A 15111-nucleotide genomic window follows, 5' to 3' on the forward strand; every position below is an offset into this window, starting at 1 on the left:
GAGTCAACAATCACAAAAAGCTTACACAAAGAGTCAGAAATGAGCCAATATCTTTTTGCACTAGTAATGGATGAGTTGACTAGGCATAGACAGGAGTCTTGACTTTTTATTGCTGATGTAATTGTCATTGATGAGATAAGAAAAGGGGAACATTCCACATCAGAACAAAGGAGAAGAATATTTTAGATTTGGAGGGTGTTAGGTGGGAGTACAGCATTATAAAAAGGGTGTAATTTTCATGAACAGAGGAAAACATTGATGTCCAGGAGATGCCCCAGATCCACAAGGACAAACGGATGGATATGATGCCACATACAGTTCCAGAGCGATTTTTACTGGAAGGTGGGATGAAATAGAGAGATGCTTCTGAGCTCTGTAATCAATGTGTAACTTCAAAATTAAACTTGAAATTTCACAAGATGGCAACAAGACCACTCATGCTTTATAATGCTGGGCAATAAAAAATGATTATACAGCTACAAGGATGTTGAGACGGTTAGCAAGGCTAGAAGTGAATAATTAGAAACAAAAGCTATTCAGGGAAGTAAGACAGTGCTTATAACTGCGGACTGTGATCGTTTCTTTATGTGTGATGGATAACGATATGGGAGCAACCAAAAGCAAATTACAAGGCAAGAAGGGAAGGGGAAAAAATTCTTAGGTATAAGTAGCGAAAACTATAGGTTTTATGAATCAACAAAAGAGATGGCCCTAGAGTGCGCAGGACATGACTTGTGTGAGCTGGAGCTAAGTAGTTGGGATAAGGTTTCGTTGAGTTGAGTCGGGATTCAAGAAACCATAGTTTCATGGTGCCAACTCTATGATTCGCTTGGATTAAAATCAAGTGCTCAAACTGTCAGATTAGCAGTATCGATAGGAGTCATGGTAGTTAGTTTTGCTTTGGGAGATCCTGTAAATGGCAAGGGCCAGCCACCATGGCATCTAGACAGGGCCACAATGAGTGTCATATTTTCTGCCCTGGCCATATCTTCCAGGTGTATTTCTCTGGTCGGACCATCCACGTAATCTTAGGTGGGAAGCACCTGGTTGTGCCACGAGGTAGTTTGGATGGGCTCAAATTTTGGACAGCTAAACACCAATGTCCACTGCTCACATGTCAGGTTTCAGTCCCAATGGAGTTTGCCAAATGCCAAGTGGCAAAATAATGCATCAGAAAATTCAAGACTATGCAGGGAGGATGCATGATGCATGGATACATGGGTATGTCAACAAATGGAAGGGTACATAATTGAGTTTAAGTCTGAAATTTGACACCTGAGTAATCAGATCATTCCGTAGACATTGAACGGTAAGAATTGCCACATCATTCTTCCATGTGGCAAAACTAGGTGTGCCACCCACTTCACGTTATTGGTATTAAAATCAAGATATATAAGGGGTGTAAAAAATGATATTATAGAAAATGACAAATGCTAAAGATTTAGTGCCTTGGCACATTAGGTGAATAGTGACCCTGGGTCTCAAGCAAGGTTCAAGATTTTGGTTTTGATTGGGATTTTGACCATGGTTGAAACCGAAATATACCACCAAACTATAACACCGGAATGACTGGAATGGCCAAAATGGCACCAAAGTATGGTCCAGTTTGGTGAAAATTGAAACATTGAAGGCCCATCAATTCGCCTGCAATTTCGTTTCAACAAGTGTCGAAACCAAAATATTTCATCTCAGCAACAGTCAAAACCAAAATATTCCGTCTGGTCTCAAGACCCACCATGTTTCCTGGATGCCAATTAGCAAACAACAAAATGATTCACCCATAATGAGGAATTATAAATTAGCAAGTTGATACCTGCACGTTATTAGCATATTTAATTGATTGCGCAATTGATGCAGTCTCCACTTCTGCAACATTGAGGAGCTGATATGAAAAATCGAAGAGCTCAAAGTGCAGCTGTTGACCAAGCAAATATATGATAGTGCAACCACCCCAAGCCACTGAATCACCCAAAACTTCATGACTGTGTGATGGTGTGTGAACAGACTCCTCTAAATATCCCTGAAGTTCAAGGAGTTCAGTTAAATTCATTAAAATGGTAAGATCAATAATCTTATGTAACTTACAAGACTAATCATGGCAGAACCAGAAAAATATCCACGAACAGTGTTAAGTAAGCTCCTAGTAGGATACAAGGTAACAGAACTGAAAATAAACTTGCAACAAAAGTTATGGCAAGTCGAACTATATAAACTAGTTTGATAAGGGAAATAGTTTTCATGCTAATGGAAATGGGGCACTGAACACAAATGGTACAGGGAACATTTGTTCCAAGAAACATTATATTGAACTTTTTTAGATAAATACATAATATTGAAATGCATGCTGTAACTTTTCTTGTGTCATATTTTCTTTCTTTTTTTGATAAGTAACAAATGGGAATCTGTTGCAAAGAAAAAATAATGTCTGAAGTAAAACAACAACAATGACAACAACAGCAACAACCGTTGCCCAACACAGCAACACCCACAATGGGGACCAATCAAACTTTGCTTGCATCATCTTTCTGAGTCAAGAAGTACCCAAATGCCACTTATCACAACACCCCCCCACAAAAAAAAAAAAAAATCCCCCAAAAAGGTGTCCCAAATACTATAATTTATTGTTAGAAAGCTTATCCAGCTCCAAACAAAAAACATAATGTGCTAAATGGATGACAATAAAAAATGAAACCAAAGTGGGCCAGTATTTAATTCAGAGGCACTTCACATTCAGTATTGATGATTTTGAAATGAAACTTCAGTATGAATGAGATATAATCTTATTGGAACAGAGGAGCTACATGAGGTTGTTTCTTACAAATTGAAGGCCACTGAATACACGATAGAAGTCCTTTGAAGTTGTAATGTCAATGAACCCAGTCTTGGGAGTTGCACTCCATTTACTGCAATATTTGTCCAATGCAGCACTAGTAAAAGCAAGGGTGTATTCCAGGACACTCCCTGTATTCATGTTTGCCCTGTATAACATATCTGCAACAAAAGAGAAGCACTTAACTCGACAGTACCGAAAATTACAAAAGTAACAAATAGAGAAGCAAATTAGATAAAAATACTAATTGTTATAAGAACCTACAACTTGATTTGGATTTGACATTAATTTGTCAGAGGCTCAAAGCTACTATTTTATTTTAGGGAAGCAGTTTTCTGTCTGGGAGTGTGGCCTGCGCCAGCACTCCCATGTGTCCATCTTCTTTTTCCCTTTATTTTATTTTGAGGACGCGCCTTGCGCAATGGTAAGGTTGCTCTATTGCAACCTGGTGGGTGTCGATTCGTTCAAGGAAACAGCCTTTCCACAAAAAAGTGAGGGTAAGGCTGCGTACATATGCCCCTCCCCAAATCCTGCAGTAGTGGAAGCCTCGTGCACGAGGTACGCCTTTTTTTCCCCTTGTTTCATGGTCCCACTAGGAGAGGAACAGCTTTTGAGTTTTTTTTTTTCCCTTCAGGGTTGGCTGGGTAGAATGCTTTCAATAATAATAATAATAATTATTTTATTATTTTTTCTTAATCAACATAATTTATTGAAGAAGAACAAAACTAGTAACATGGTTCAAGAAGTCGAAGGTTTCAGTCAAGGTTTAAAGTATCGGCATTGGGTATCGTGTCGGATGGGTAATTTTAAGAGACGTATCGTATCGTATTGAAGAGATGCAAAATAGGCTAGATATGTATGGAAATGGTCAAGAAACACATAAAAATGCTTATGACATATGCAAGATACAGTTTTGAAACATAAAACACTATAAATAAGTAAAATGTAAAATATATAATGTACAAAAAGGAGAACAAAGTACGAAAAGACAAGTGCATTCAATTGATTATATATACAAGATTTGATTTCTTCTGTGTACTAATTCCAATTTGTTTTAGGTATCGTATTGGTACCTTAAAAATAAGATACGTATGGCTTAGTATCGGAGGATACAAAAGAATATTTTAAACCATGACCACAGCTTCTTTCTACCTCCCCTGCTTCCAATTAGCTCAGTCAGGTATTTTTTTTCGTCCTCTCATTTTGGCTCCTCATGGCTAATAGATTCTGGTGCCTCGGATCATATGACCAGCTCCTTGGACTTGCTTGTCTCTTATACCCCTTGTTCGGGTAAGGACAAGGTTTGAGTCGCTGATGGTTCTCTTTCTGCTATTTCTGGTGAAGGGTCTATCTCATGCTCTCCAACTATTTCTTTATCTTCTGTCATGCATGTTCCCAACCTCTGTGCCAACCTGTTTTCCATTTACCGTCTTACAACTGATCTTAATTGTTCTATTCACTTTTTTTTCCTCCCATTGTGTTTTTCAGGACCTAGCAACGAGGGCAACGATCGGATATAGTAGAGTGTGGGATGGTCTTTACTCTTCATGGATCCTAGTCTCATTGCTGCTCCCTCTCCAGTTTCAGCTTATATTACCCGTGAAGACAGTGCTCTCCATCAGCTCCATCATTGGCATTGCCGTCTCGGTCACCCTTCCTTTTATATTTTTGCATTGTCTATTTCCTTCTTTAGTCAAACAGTGTAATTTGGATCATTTTAATTGTAATAACTGTGAACTTGCCACCCGGTCCTCGTATTTTTCCAGTGATGATAAAAGTTTGATTCCTTTTTTTGTTATCCACTCTGACTTGTGGGGTCCTTCTCATACAATTGCTAGGGGTGGATTTAAATGGTTAATCACTTTTATTGATAATTGTACTCGACTAACTAAGGTGTATCTTCTTCGGTCCAAAGCCGAAGTATTCTCCTGCTTCCAGTCCTTCCACAGAATGATCCAAACTCAGTTCAACACCCAAGTCAAGGTTCCCTGCAGCGACCATAGTTGTTAAGGCGTTGCCTAGGTGTCCAGGCGCCTTGGTCGCCTTCATTTTGGACACTCTCCAACGCCTTGGGTTGCCCAGACACTGTGGACAACTATGGCAGCGACAATGGTACGAAATACATTGACAATTCGTTTCTTCAGTACCTTGATACACATGGAATACTCTCTCAGACCTCATGTGTCCGCATCCCTGAGAAAAATGGTATCCCAAAAGGAAAGAACCGCCATCTTCTAGAGGCCACTCGGTTTTTGATGTTTACCACTCAAGTTCCTAAGTACTATTGGGGTGATGCTGTCCTCACTGCTGCCTTTCTTATCAATTGAATTCCTTCTGCTGCTCTCGATTTTAAGACACCAGTCAGTCAGCTTCCTAATCCCACTATTGCCTCTCATCTCCCTCTCCGTATCTTTGGTTGTGTCTGCTTTGCTCACAACTCTTCCCCCTCTCGATCAAAACTTGACCCTCAAGCTTTCAAATGTATCTTTCTTGGATATTTCTTCGTCTCAGAAGGGTTATAAGTGTTATCATCCCCCTTCTCCCAAGCTGTTTATCACTATGGACGTCACTTTTCACGAGGATGAACTTTATTACCAGTCTTCTCTTCAGGCGGAGACTCTAGAAGAAGAGAATCCTTCACCTCCTTTTGTCATTGATACTATTCGTCTTTAGGGGGGAGCAAGTGGATGAGCTTGATGCTACTAAACAGAAGGATCTCATCACCTATTCTCAGCGAAAGAAAAAGACTGTTTCAAACATACCATATTCATCTCTGACTCCCGTGTAGGTTCCACCAACCAAGGCACCAGGTAATGAATCTCCTCATGATCCTGATGATCGTCCTATTGCTCTTAGAAAATGATACTTGGGAGCTTGTACCTTGTCCTAAAGGAAAGAAGCCAGTTGGATGCAAGTGGGTATTTATTGTAAAGCAGAATGCCGATGGAACCATTGCTCGCTATAAGGCCAGATTGGTTGCCAAGGGACTCACCCAGACCTATGGTATTGATTCTCAGGAAACATTTGCCCCAGTGGCAAAGATGAATTCTGTTTGAGCTCTGTTGTCTTGTGCTGCAAACATGGGATGGAATCTTCAGCAATTGGGCGTGAAGAATGCCTTCCTCAATGGTGATCTTGAAGAGGAAGTCTACATGGACATTCCTCCTGATTTTGAATCATCTACTACAGCTGACAAAGTGTGTAGACGCCGGGAATTTCTCTATGGGTTGAAACAGTCCCCCGGGCCTGGTTTCGGTCATGACAAGTGGCAAAAATTATTCAACTTTCTAAATATCAAGACAATGCTTCATTGTCCTCATCTTGACCATTTGACACCTCTTCCTAAGCCTGAACCTTCCAACATAATGAAAGAACAGCAAATTATTGCTGATTTAATCCTTTAATCTGATTGGATTTGCTACAAATCTGAAAAAGTCTCAGACTCCATTTCTTGGATTTGACTATATTCACTCAACTCTTTCTAATCTACTATTTTCTGTCCTACATCAGATAAGTATGTGTTTATTTTAGATTAAAGACAACACTCGCAGTCCATCTGCAAGGAATGGTCATAGCAGGTCATAGTTTAGTTTAAAGATAAATAAATAAAAACTGTGATCATAAGCTAATTTTGCATACCTGCAGCTTCTGCCTGTTTTGATATGGTATAGAAGGATGCTCGATTTGAGCATTTAGGGTCTGATGTGATTGCAGCAGTTGCAGATTTGAATAGGGAGACAATAGGGCTGTCTCCATCTTGAGAATGGAATATTTGCCCATCGGCTCCAGGAATCAAACCCAACCATGGAGCTATCTGCATGAAATGTGTAGTATCGACTTCTCTCTGTTCAACATGTGAACATACAGTTATTAGATGCCGCAAACTGAAAATTTTAAAAAAAATTAAGCATCAATAAGAAATGTATATTCAACCATTTTATTAGTACCCTGCATTTTAAGCAATTTATTCGATAAGAAATAGATGGCAAAGACAGTAAGAGGAAAACGAACCAATTCTGTCACAACCGCTTCGTGATTCTCCATCATTCAACCATGCAACCAAATAGCATAGAAATGAAATTTTATCTCCAATTCCCCCACCCCGGATAGCTTTCTATGCTGTCTGGCTTAGCATGTTCATCTCCCTTTTAGCCCCCCCTACTTAATACAGAGAGATTTCGCTCAACATTCAATCCGGCCATTTGTCTTGGGGCCCCAATGGAGATGCAGGAGTCGACCAAGGAATGATAGGCTAGAAGGAGGGGCTCATTAGACTAATCAATGATCCCTGGACCTAATTAACACAGATGTACCAACCCCTTGGACTGCTACGAAAAACACCATCGTATTTCAAAGTAGCACGATCTAATTCAAAAATTCCACACAATTGAATGTGTCTACCATATTTTTTCACAGAAGCGGGATCACTATAACTGACTAATGGAAGAAACCTGTCCTTTCTTTTATCCATTGTATATATCTAAACCTCTCTCTACAGTTTTTGCAGTATGTGATAACCACTGGTGAATTTCCTCCTAGGGCAGAAATAAACTCAAATTTTCTCTTGGAGCTCTCATATTTCTGCAATATTGTTTAGGAGCACTACTTTCTCCATAGCTTTTTGCATTAATGCATTGTGTGATAAGCACCAATTATCAAAGTATGTGTCAGAAATAACTTGTGAACACAGTCTAGAGATGAATGTACAGTTCTGGTTTAACCCTTGATATTTCCATTCACCCCGGTTCAGCACTTCGATCGAACTTCAACCACTCCTATTATGAACCAGAACCTCTGACTTGGGACCTGAATTCCCAAAACAGAGAGTGGCCAAAGTAGTAAAAGCAAACAACAGAGCAATGCTAGTGAAGTATATAGCTAAGTGAAACTAGGATCCTCTGCATCACTCAACCTGTATCACCCTGTATCAGGCTTCATTTTGACTAAAAGAAGGCCTGATGTGGCCAATCCCAACAGTTGGATGATCTCTGAGTTGGCAACATGTCAAATTTTAGGACCCCAATTTGTCATATGGTCTACCTTCTATTGCATTCTTTCCTTTGTATCACCAACGGTATAAATTGGTATTGTTTTCAACAAAATTTCCAACATTTACCATTAGGCATAGAGAATTCTATTGGGTGACACCTGAGTTGGGGAGGCTGGCCCCAACCTGACTTGCCAAGTGTCACATATGGAGTCCTGATACAGAATTAGGATGATATGGAGGATCTGAACACAGGAAAGAAAATAGCTGCTGTTTGTTTGAGGGGGGGGGGGGACTCCGAATACTAAGATTGATGAAAATATGGTTTTAGGGATCAGATATAACCGATTAGGCTTGTTTGGTTGAAGGGATTTCAAACGAGGCTAGGTTTAATGAAAGCTGAAGATATTCAATTGGTTTACAGTAACATAAAAAATTGGGGATAGATCAACAAAGAGTAGGGTTCTCAATTTCTCAAGAGGTAAATGGCTTTAATAGGATCATTAATAGATCTAAGGGTCTTAAGGTGATGTACTGAGTAACTGTTCAAAGACATTGAAGTATTTTTGTGATGACGCAATTGAGAAGTTAGAGAACTTAGATAGCAAGAATGCTATTGTAGAGATCTTGGTTTCAGTGTCAGTAGAGACAGGAAGGAAGTTTGGGTTCACAGCTCCAGTGGGTGAGGAATATTTGGTCCAACTTCTTCAGAAGGGTCAATTTGTGATCAATTAGGGTAGAACGTGAAATTCACATGTTAGACTGAAAGAAAGAGGGGAGGGGGAGGGGGGGGGGGGGGAGGATTAAACTCAGAAGCTAATGGTGGAGTTCATTGCTCTATGTGGTAAGACCTCTTTATGTGGTGAATTGAGGTATGGTGTCTTTTAATTCTCGTTTTCAGCTCTTGGTCATTTTCCTTTTATCTCCTTTCCTGTACTTTTTCACTTCTCAGGGAGGAGTGGAGTGGCATGGGGCCCCCGGGGGGAGGGGGAGGGAGGGGTTGCAGTTTGTTAATACACGAGGTTTCTCTACTTCTTTTAGGTGGCGTTAAGAGTGGGTTGAATCCAGAGGAGCTGTGGGGTCTTGTTGTAGTAGTTTGTATATTCTCTTGTTTCTGTTCCGCTTGGGCCAGGTCTTCTGTGGCCTTGGATTGTACATTAGTCTCTTTTATCTTATGGAGGGTCTTTATCTCGTTGCTGAGCAAGAGGAAAACAGATAGTGTAACAGCAAATGATAGGAAAGGGGTTTTGGAAGGGTTTTGGGGTTAGGGTTTGAGGGAAGGCTGGAAACTGAAGAAGTAAGAAACTAAGAATCAAATCACTGATAACTAGAGAAAAAAGTCCGTCCTTCGAAAAATTAACGCTCAATTATCCCTACGAAATTCTAAAAACTTATAATGATAAATTCCTGATGAATTACCATTTGGCATCTCCAGAAATTTATGGAAGTATTTTGTGTGAGAAAAATATATGAATCTCACCAATACAATATCAAGAAGCCCCATCCAATATATTACACTTCCAATTTCCTTTATGCCACGAAGAACTTCTGCCTTAAGCTCGGATTTTGATCCCCAGTTAAGCTGTTCTTTAACCATCCTCTGACAACCTGAAGATAAGAAAATTTATCATAAATACCAAAACAGATTAAAGCACAACTGGATCCATGTGATATAAGGATGCCAACTAATAAATATGTTTTTGAAACTCAACTAACTCCTACAAATATAAATAATTTAGTAATTCATCACAACTAGGATTTGTTTAGGTTTTTCTACCTGCAACACCTCCATCAAAGGGAAGCAATCCAATAGATTTTGGCAATGCTTCTTGTAATCCACTAATCATTGGTTCAAGCGTTGTTATCTGAAACATGCAGTCAATAAGACATTAGATGAATATTGTGCTTTAATCCAAACAAAAAGTAGATAAATAATGCCAATGAGGAACTATAAGCCTATATTCAACAGGGGGCATTTTTTTTGGTGAATAAAAAATTCATTACCAAAACCCTAGAGGGGAGGGAAAGAAGGGGGGGGGTGGGGAGGGGGGGAACTGTACAAGCCTCAAGGCCTAGGAAGCCAGGCTATGAGACTGCAAACAAGAAGAATCAAGGCCCCAGGTAACAACTATATGCCTGTTCCTTGGGGAGTCTATAAGAGAACCATGGGGGAGCAGGTGAAGTCTAGAGCTGACATCGAAGAAGATGGTTTTCCAAATCAAGTCAATAGACCGGCAGTTGGAGGTCCAACTTTGAAGATTCCATTCCATCCAAATATGAGAGATAGCAGCCCCGAATACAAGCTTGCCGGCAATATCACAGATAGAGCTACCTGAAAAGGACAAGTCCAGCCATAACCACTCTTGAGCAAAGCATAGGGGACGCCGACTGTAGGGCCAAATGGAGTCTAGAGCTTTCTTCCAAATAATGGAGGCTAGAGGGCAAGAAAAGAAAAGGAGGTCGATGTCCTCAACACCATTCCAGCGAAGGATACAGGAAAGAGAGACAGGGATGTGGCGGAGAAGGAGAAAATATTGGGTGTGGAGGCAAAGCCTAAGGGTTCTCCAGACATTCAAGAGTGTCGAGGGATGTGGCCTTTGAACCAAACAAATTTGTGCCAAGGAATGGAGGGGCCATACGGTCTGAAAAAATCCCAAGCAGAGTGGGAGCTAAAAATACCATAAGGGGAGAGGAGCCAAATGACTTTGTCCGAATGAGAGGGATGGGGTGGGGGGAGGGGGGGGGGGGGAGAGAGGGTCAGACTTGTGTGAGACCACGGAGAAAAGGGGAGCGAGGGGACCAGGAACCATGGGAGATGATAGAGGAGAGGGGCAGATTTAGGGATAACCAGTAGAGTAGACCTCACGGGCACGTAAGAGGTTGTAAAGGACTCCTAAGGACGGGTTTGCAGGTTGGTGGGCAGTCTAGATGGAGTTATTTTTGAGGAAGTAGGAGTAGACCCAATTGACCCAAATTGAGTCCTGCTTGGTGGAGATTTTTCAAATTAAATTAAGAAGACCTGCAATATTATAATCGCGGATTCTGCGAATACCAAGGCTTCCTTCCGATTTAGGACGACAAGTGGCTGCCCAGCTAATCGGGTGGAGGAAATTGGAAGACTCTTTTCCTTTCCATAAGAAAGCACAAAAGAGAGATTCCATAGCTTTGATTGTGGATTTTAGGAGCCATAGATATCACACTAGTGGATGTAAGAGGATTGGAGGACAGATTTAATCAACACCATCCTACCCGCATAGGAGAGGAGTTTGCCCTTCCAAAGCTGAAGCTTCTTACGGATGAGATCCAACATGGGGGTACAATGATGAGTAGTTAGCCTAGTAGGGATAAGGGGAAGGCCAAGGTATTTCACATGAAGGGACCCAAGGGAAAACCCCATTAGGCGGAGGAGGGTGGCTTTGTCAGCCTCAGTGACACCCGAAAGAAAAATTTAGGATTTCAGAAGGTTGATACGAAGACACAAGAGAGATTCAAAGAGTTGAAGGGAGGGCATGATGGAGGAGATAGAAGAGGGCGAGGCCTTGGAGAAGATCATGAGGTCATCTGCGAAGGCAAGATGGGTGAGGTTAAGACTTACACTTGGGGATGGTGGAGATAAGATGCTGGTCAGTTTTTGCCTGGATACTTCTAGAAAGGACCTCAAGGACAAGGAAGAAAAGGAAAGGGGAAAGAGGCAGCCTTGACGGATGTCAACTGTCAAAGGAAAGAATCCAGCAGGGGAGCCATTGACAATGACAGAAAAAAAGGGGAGGAGATGCAATAATGGATCCAGCGGACAAAGACAGGGGGGAAGGAGTCAAGACGTCACAAATGAAATCCCATCGCAAGGAGTCAAATACTTTATGGATGTCAACTTTCAAGAGGGCGGAAGGGGAGTGCGATTTACGATCAAAACCCCGAACAATCTCCTCATAGAGAAGAATGTTGTCAACAATGCTTCTACCAAAGATGAAGGCAGATTGGTTCGGGCTGACTAAAGAAGGAACAACAAATTAAAGCTTGTTGGCCAGAATTTTGGCAATGAATTTGTAGAGAAGGTTGCAGAGGGAAATAGGCATGAAGTAAAACAGGGAAGAGGCACCATCTTTTTTGGGATCAGACAAAGGAAGGTTTGGTTGATTCTAGGGAGCTGACTGGGATTAAAGAAGAAACTACAAATAGCTTTGATGAGATCATCCTTGATGATATCCTAGCTAGCCGAGAAGAATACCATACTGAACCCATCAGGGCCGGGGGCGTGATTGGATGTGCGAGAGAACCGCTTGAAAAGTTTCCACTTCCGAGGGGAAGGATTGAAGAGAAGTCAAAAAGGAAGGGATGGGGGAGGGGGGAGAGGGGTGGGGGGAAAGAAGAGAGAGGACAAGTAGGAGATGGCTTCATTTTTTATGTCAAGGACAGAGGTGATCTGAGAGCCATCTTGAGCCAGAAGCATTGAAATGGAATTTGAGTTGGAGCGGGCTTTCAAGGAGCGATGGAAGCAAGCCGAATTAAAATCTCCAAGCTCAAGCCATTTAACGCGGGAATTTTTTGCGAAAAAGAAAACTCTTTTCTTAGGAGGAAAGGAAGGAGAGCTCAGTTGATAGCCTTTTTTCTTTGTCAGCTAGCAAAGGGTTGAGTAAATCCATCTGGAGTTGGGATCAAGGAACTAAAACTCGTCTCGAGTACAGGTTTCGACCAGCCAAATTTTCGAGTTGGGACGAGATCTCAATGAGTTGAGGTATTTTTTTTTTCAACTCAATGGTTGGTTTTGTTGGGGTTTATACCTATTTTGGGACTAAAACTTGGTACTCAGCCTATTTTGGGCCATTTAAATACAATGACACTATCAGATTTTGAATAATCAAAGTCCAAATAGGAGTTTCATTTAGTGGGAAACCAGGACAAACAATTACTTATGCCGAAAACCAGGATAGACACAGGACAGACATAAGTAAATGTTTTTGTATTTGTTTTCATTTACTTAAGATATTATTCATAAATAAGCAAATACCCCTTGTTTGAATCCAATAAAAATAGTTAAAAAAAAATTCCAAAAGGAAAAAAAGTCAAACCCCTAGTTCAAGAACAAAAACTGGGTTTTCGACGGTAGATGCAATTTTCAACTTTCTAATGCTGGGGTTTTTCTCAAATCTAAAAATTCCATAAATCTTAATATGGTAAAACATTGCTAAAAACCAAAAATGCGGTAAAATATCATTTGTTTTGATGTCAAAAATATTTTCATTGAACGATTTTTGACATTCTGCACACCAAATTAAGTTTGACCGATACATAACTCCTTGATATAAATCGATTTAAGCAATCTTGGACTTGTTGGAAAGCTTTAAACAAGTCTAAAAATTCCATAAATCTTAATATGGTAAAACATTGCTAAAAACCAAAAGTGCGGTAAAATATCATTTGTTTTGATGTCCAAAAAAATATTTTCATTCAGAGCGATTTTGACAGCATTCTCGCACACCAAATTAAGTTTGACTGGTACATAACTCCTTCAATATAAATCAGATTTAAGCAATCTTGGACTTGTTGGAAAGCTTTCAAAACAAAAATTATTTATGAATAATATCTTAAGTAAATGAAATACAAATACAAAAACATTTACTTAAATGATATTAGGCATTTATAAGTGTCTGTCTTGGTTTCTGGTATAAATAAGTGTTTGTATACTAAGGTTTGCATAGATAGGTGTCTGTATACCAAGATTTTCCACTGAGATGACCAAAACCACCGAGATCTTGCCTCTGGGTAAAGATCCGGCACCCATATAAAGGAGTTTGGGTCGAGATCTCGGCAAGGTACTAAAACTCGGGTCTCGGTATCAACTCGGCTCTTGGAAAAACCGAGACGAGTCGAGATCTCGGTAAGGTGCATTTTTTTTTCCCAACTCGAAGCCTCAACTTTGGGTCAACCCGAGATCTGGACCCGAGATCCGAGATCTTGCCGAGATATGTCGAGTTTTGGCAAGTTAGGTAAGGTATTTAACTGGTAGGTGGGGTAAAAAAAGGGTCGAAACCGAGATCCAAACTGAGATCGGAGATCTCGCCGAGATATTGCACTTTTGAGACTTGAGGCAATCTCGTCTCGGTTTTTCCAAAAACCGAGAAACTCGGCGAGATCTCGTGAGATCTGGATCCATGGATCTCGGTTGGGTTGAGATCTCGCTCGAGTTGGGGTAATTTTTTGTATCGCATGAGATTTCATCTCGAGGCCTTTGAAAACTGAGAAACTCGTCGAGATCTCGCGAGTTTTAGTTCTATGGGCATTGCCCTAGGACAATCCTGGAACTATTGTGGTTTTGGAACCATACATTTTCAAGAAAGAGTTACATTCTTTAACATAAATTGATGGAGAAACTGTAGGGTTTATGGTGGAAGAGAAATAGTAGAGTTTTAAGAGAAAACTTATCATGTCGATATGTTAATGGTGAGGATTCATTAATTGGGTGCTGCATTTCCATCATTTCATGGCGTATCTTTTATATGTTGATGAGTAATGGGATACTGCTGAACAAATCCAACAGCATGCAGACAGGTTTGACTGTTTGATACTGGGTCCTCCACCCCCTTCGGCTATTAAAAACTTAATTTTGATGACAGTAGTTTGGTGAACTCGCAACCAGATGGAATTGGGGACTTTATCATTTCATTGGAGACTAAGGACTGCTAATTCTACAATGGGTTGTTTGGCTAGAGAACACTACCAGAAATTCTTTGTACGGTCATTTATTGAAAGAATGAAAGATTGTAAAGGAGAACATTAGGGCTAAATTTTCTGTTTCTTAGTTTATTACATGATGTTTGCTGTAATTCCCAGGCATGTTTGGAATTTCTCTAGTTATAGATTCTGCTATTCTTCGATAAAAAATGGTATCTCTTATTCATCGAAAGGGCCATAACCTAAAACAACTCCTGCTTCCAAAGGGCCCAGGGATGGATGGATTGGTGTGGGTCTTATCCTTCAGATTTTTTTGGAGGAAGTGGCCACCCTCAAACTCAAACCTGCGTCTTCATGGTAGCAGCTCAAGGCTCAAGCTTTTACCAATACACAAAGTGAGCCAGAAAATAAGGGTAGCTATATGTACCAGCTATATGTAGTGACCCAAAATATTGGGCTTGACCGAGAGCCAATTGGGTCGCTGGGCAGACCCATTGAGGGATTGTGGAGAAAAAAAAACGGAAAGAAGGAAAACAAAAAAGGAACGAAAAGAAAAGGAAAGAAAAAAAGGGGAAAGAGGGGAAGGGGGGAGGAATCATGTCTGATTTCCTTCCCTATTTCT

General features: G+C 40.5%; 1 protein-coding gene across 1 annotated transcript in view; it reads right to left on the reverse strand.

Annotated features, from left to right (window-relative positions):
* The window catches only part of LOC122667865 (protein PIR), a 120972-nt gene that overhangs the window by 1563 nt on the left and 104298 nt on the right, over nucleotides 1-15111 (reverse strand). Inside the window, exons 21-25 of the mRNA XM_043864313.1 lie at nucleotides 9595-9682; nucleotides 9298-9425; nucleotides 6470-6674; nucleotides 2819-2991; nucleotides 1814-2020 (exon numbers count right to left, since the gene is read on the reverse strand). Coding sequence (XP_043720248.1) covers nucleotides 1814-2020; nucleotides 2819-2991; nucleotides 6470-6674; nucleotides 9298-9425; nucleotides 9595-9682 — 801 coding nt within the window. The remainder of the gene's footprint in view (nucleotides 1-1813; nucleotides 2021-2818; nucleotides 2992-6469; nucleotides 6675-9297; nucleotides 9426-9594; nucleotides 9683-15111) is intronic.

Source organism: Telopea speciosissima, chromosome 7 (genome assembly GCF_018873765.1).
Source record: "Telopea speciosissima isolate NSW1024214 ecotype Mountain lineage chromosome 7, Tspe_v1, whole genome shotgun sequence".
In the NCBI taxonomy this organism is placed as follows: domain Eukaryota; kingdom Viridiplantae; phylum Streptophyta; class Magnoliopsida; order Proteales; family Proteaceae; genus Telopea; species Telopea speciosissima.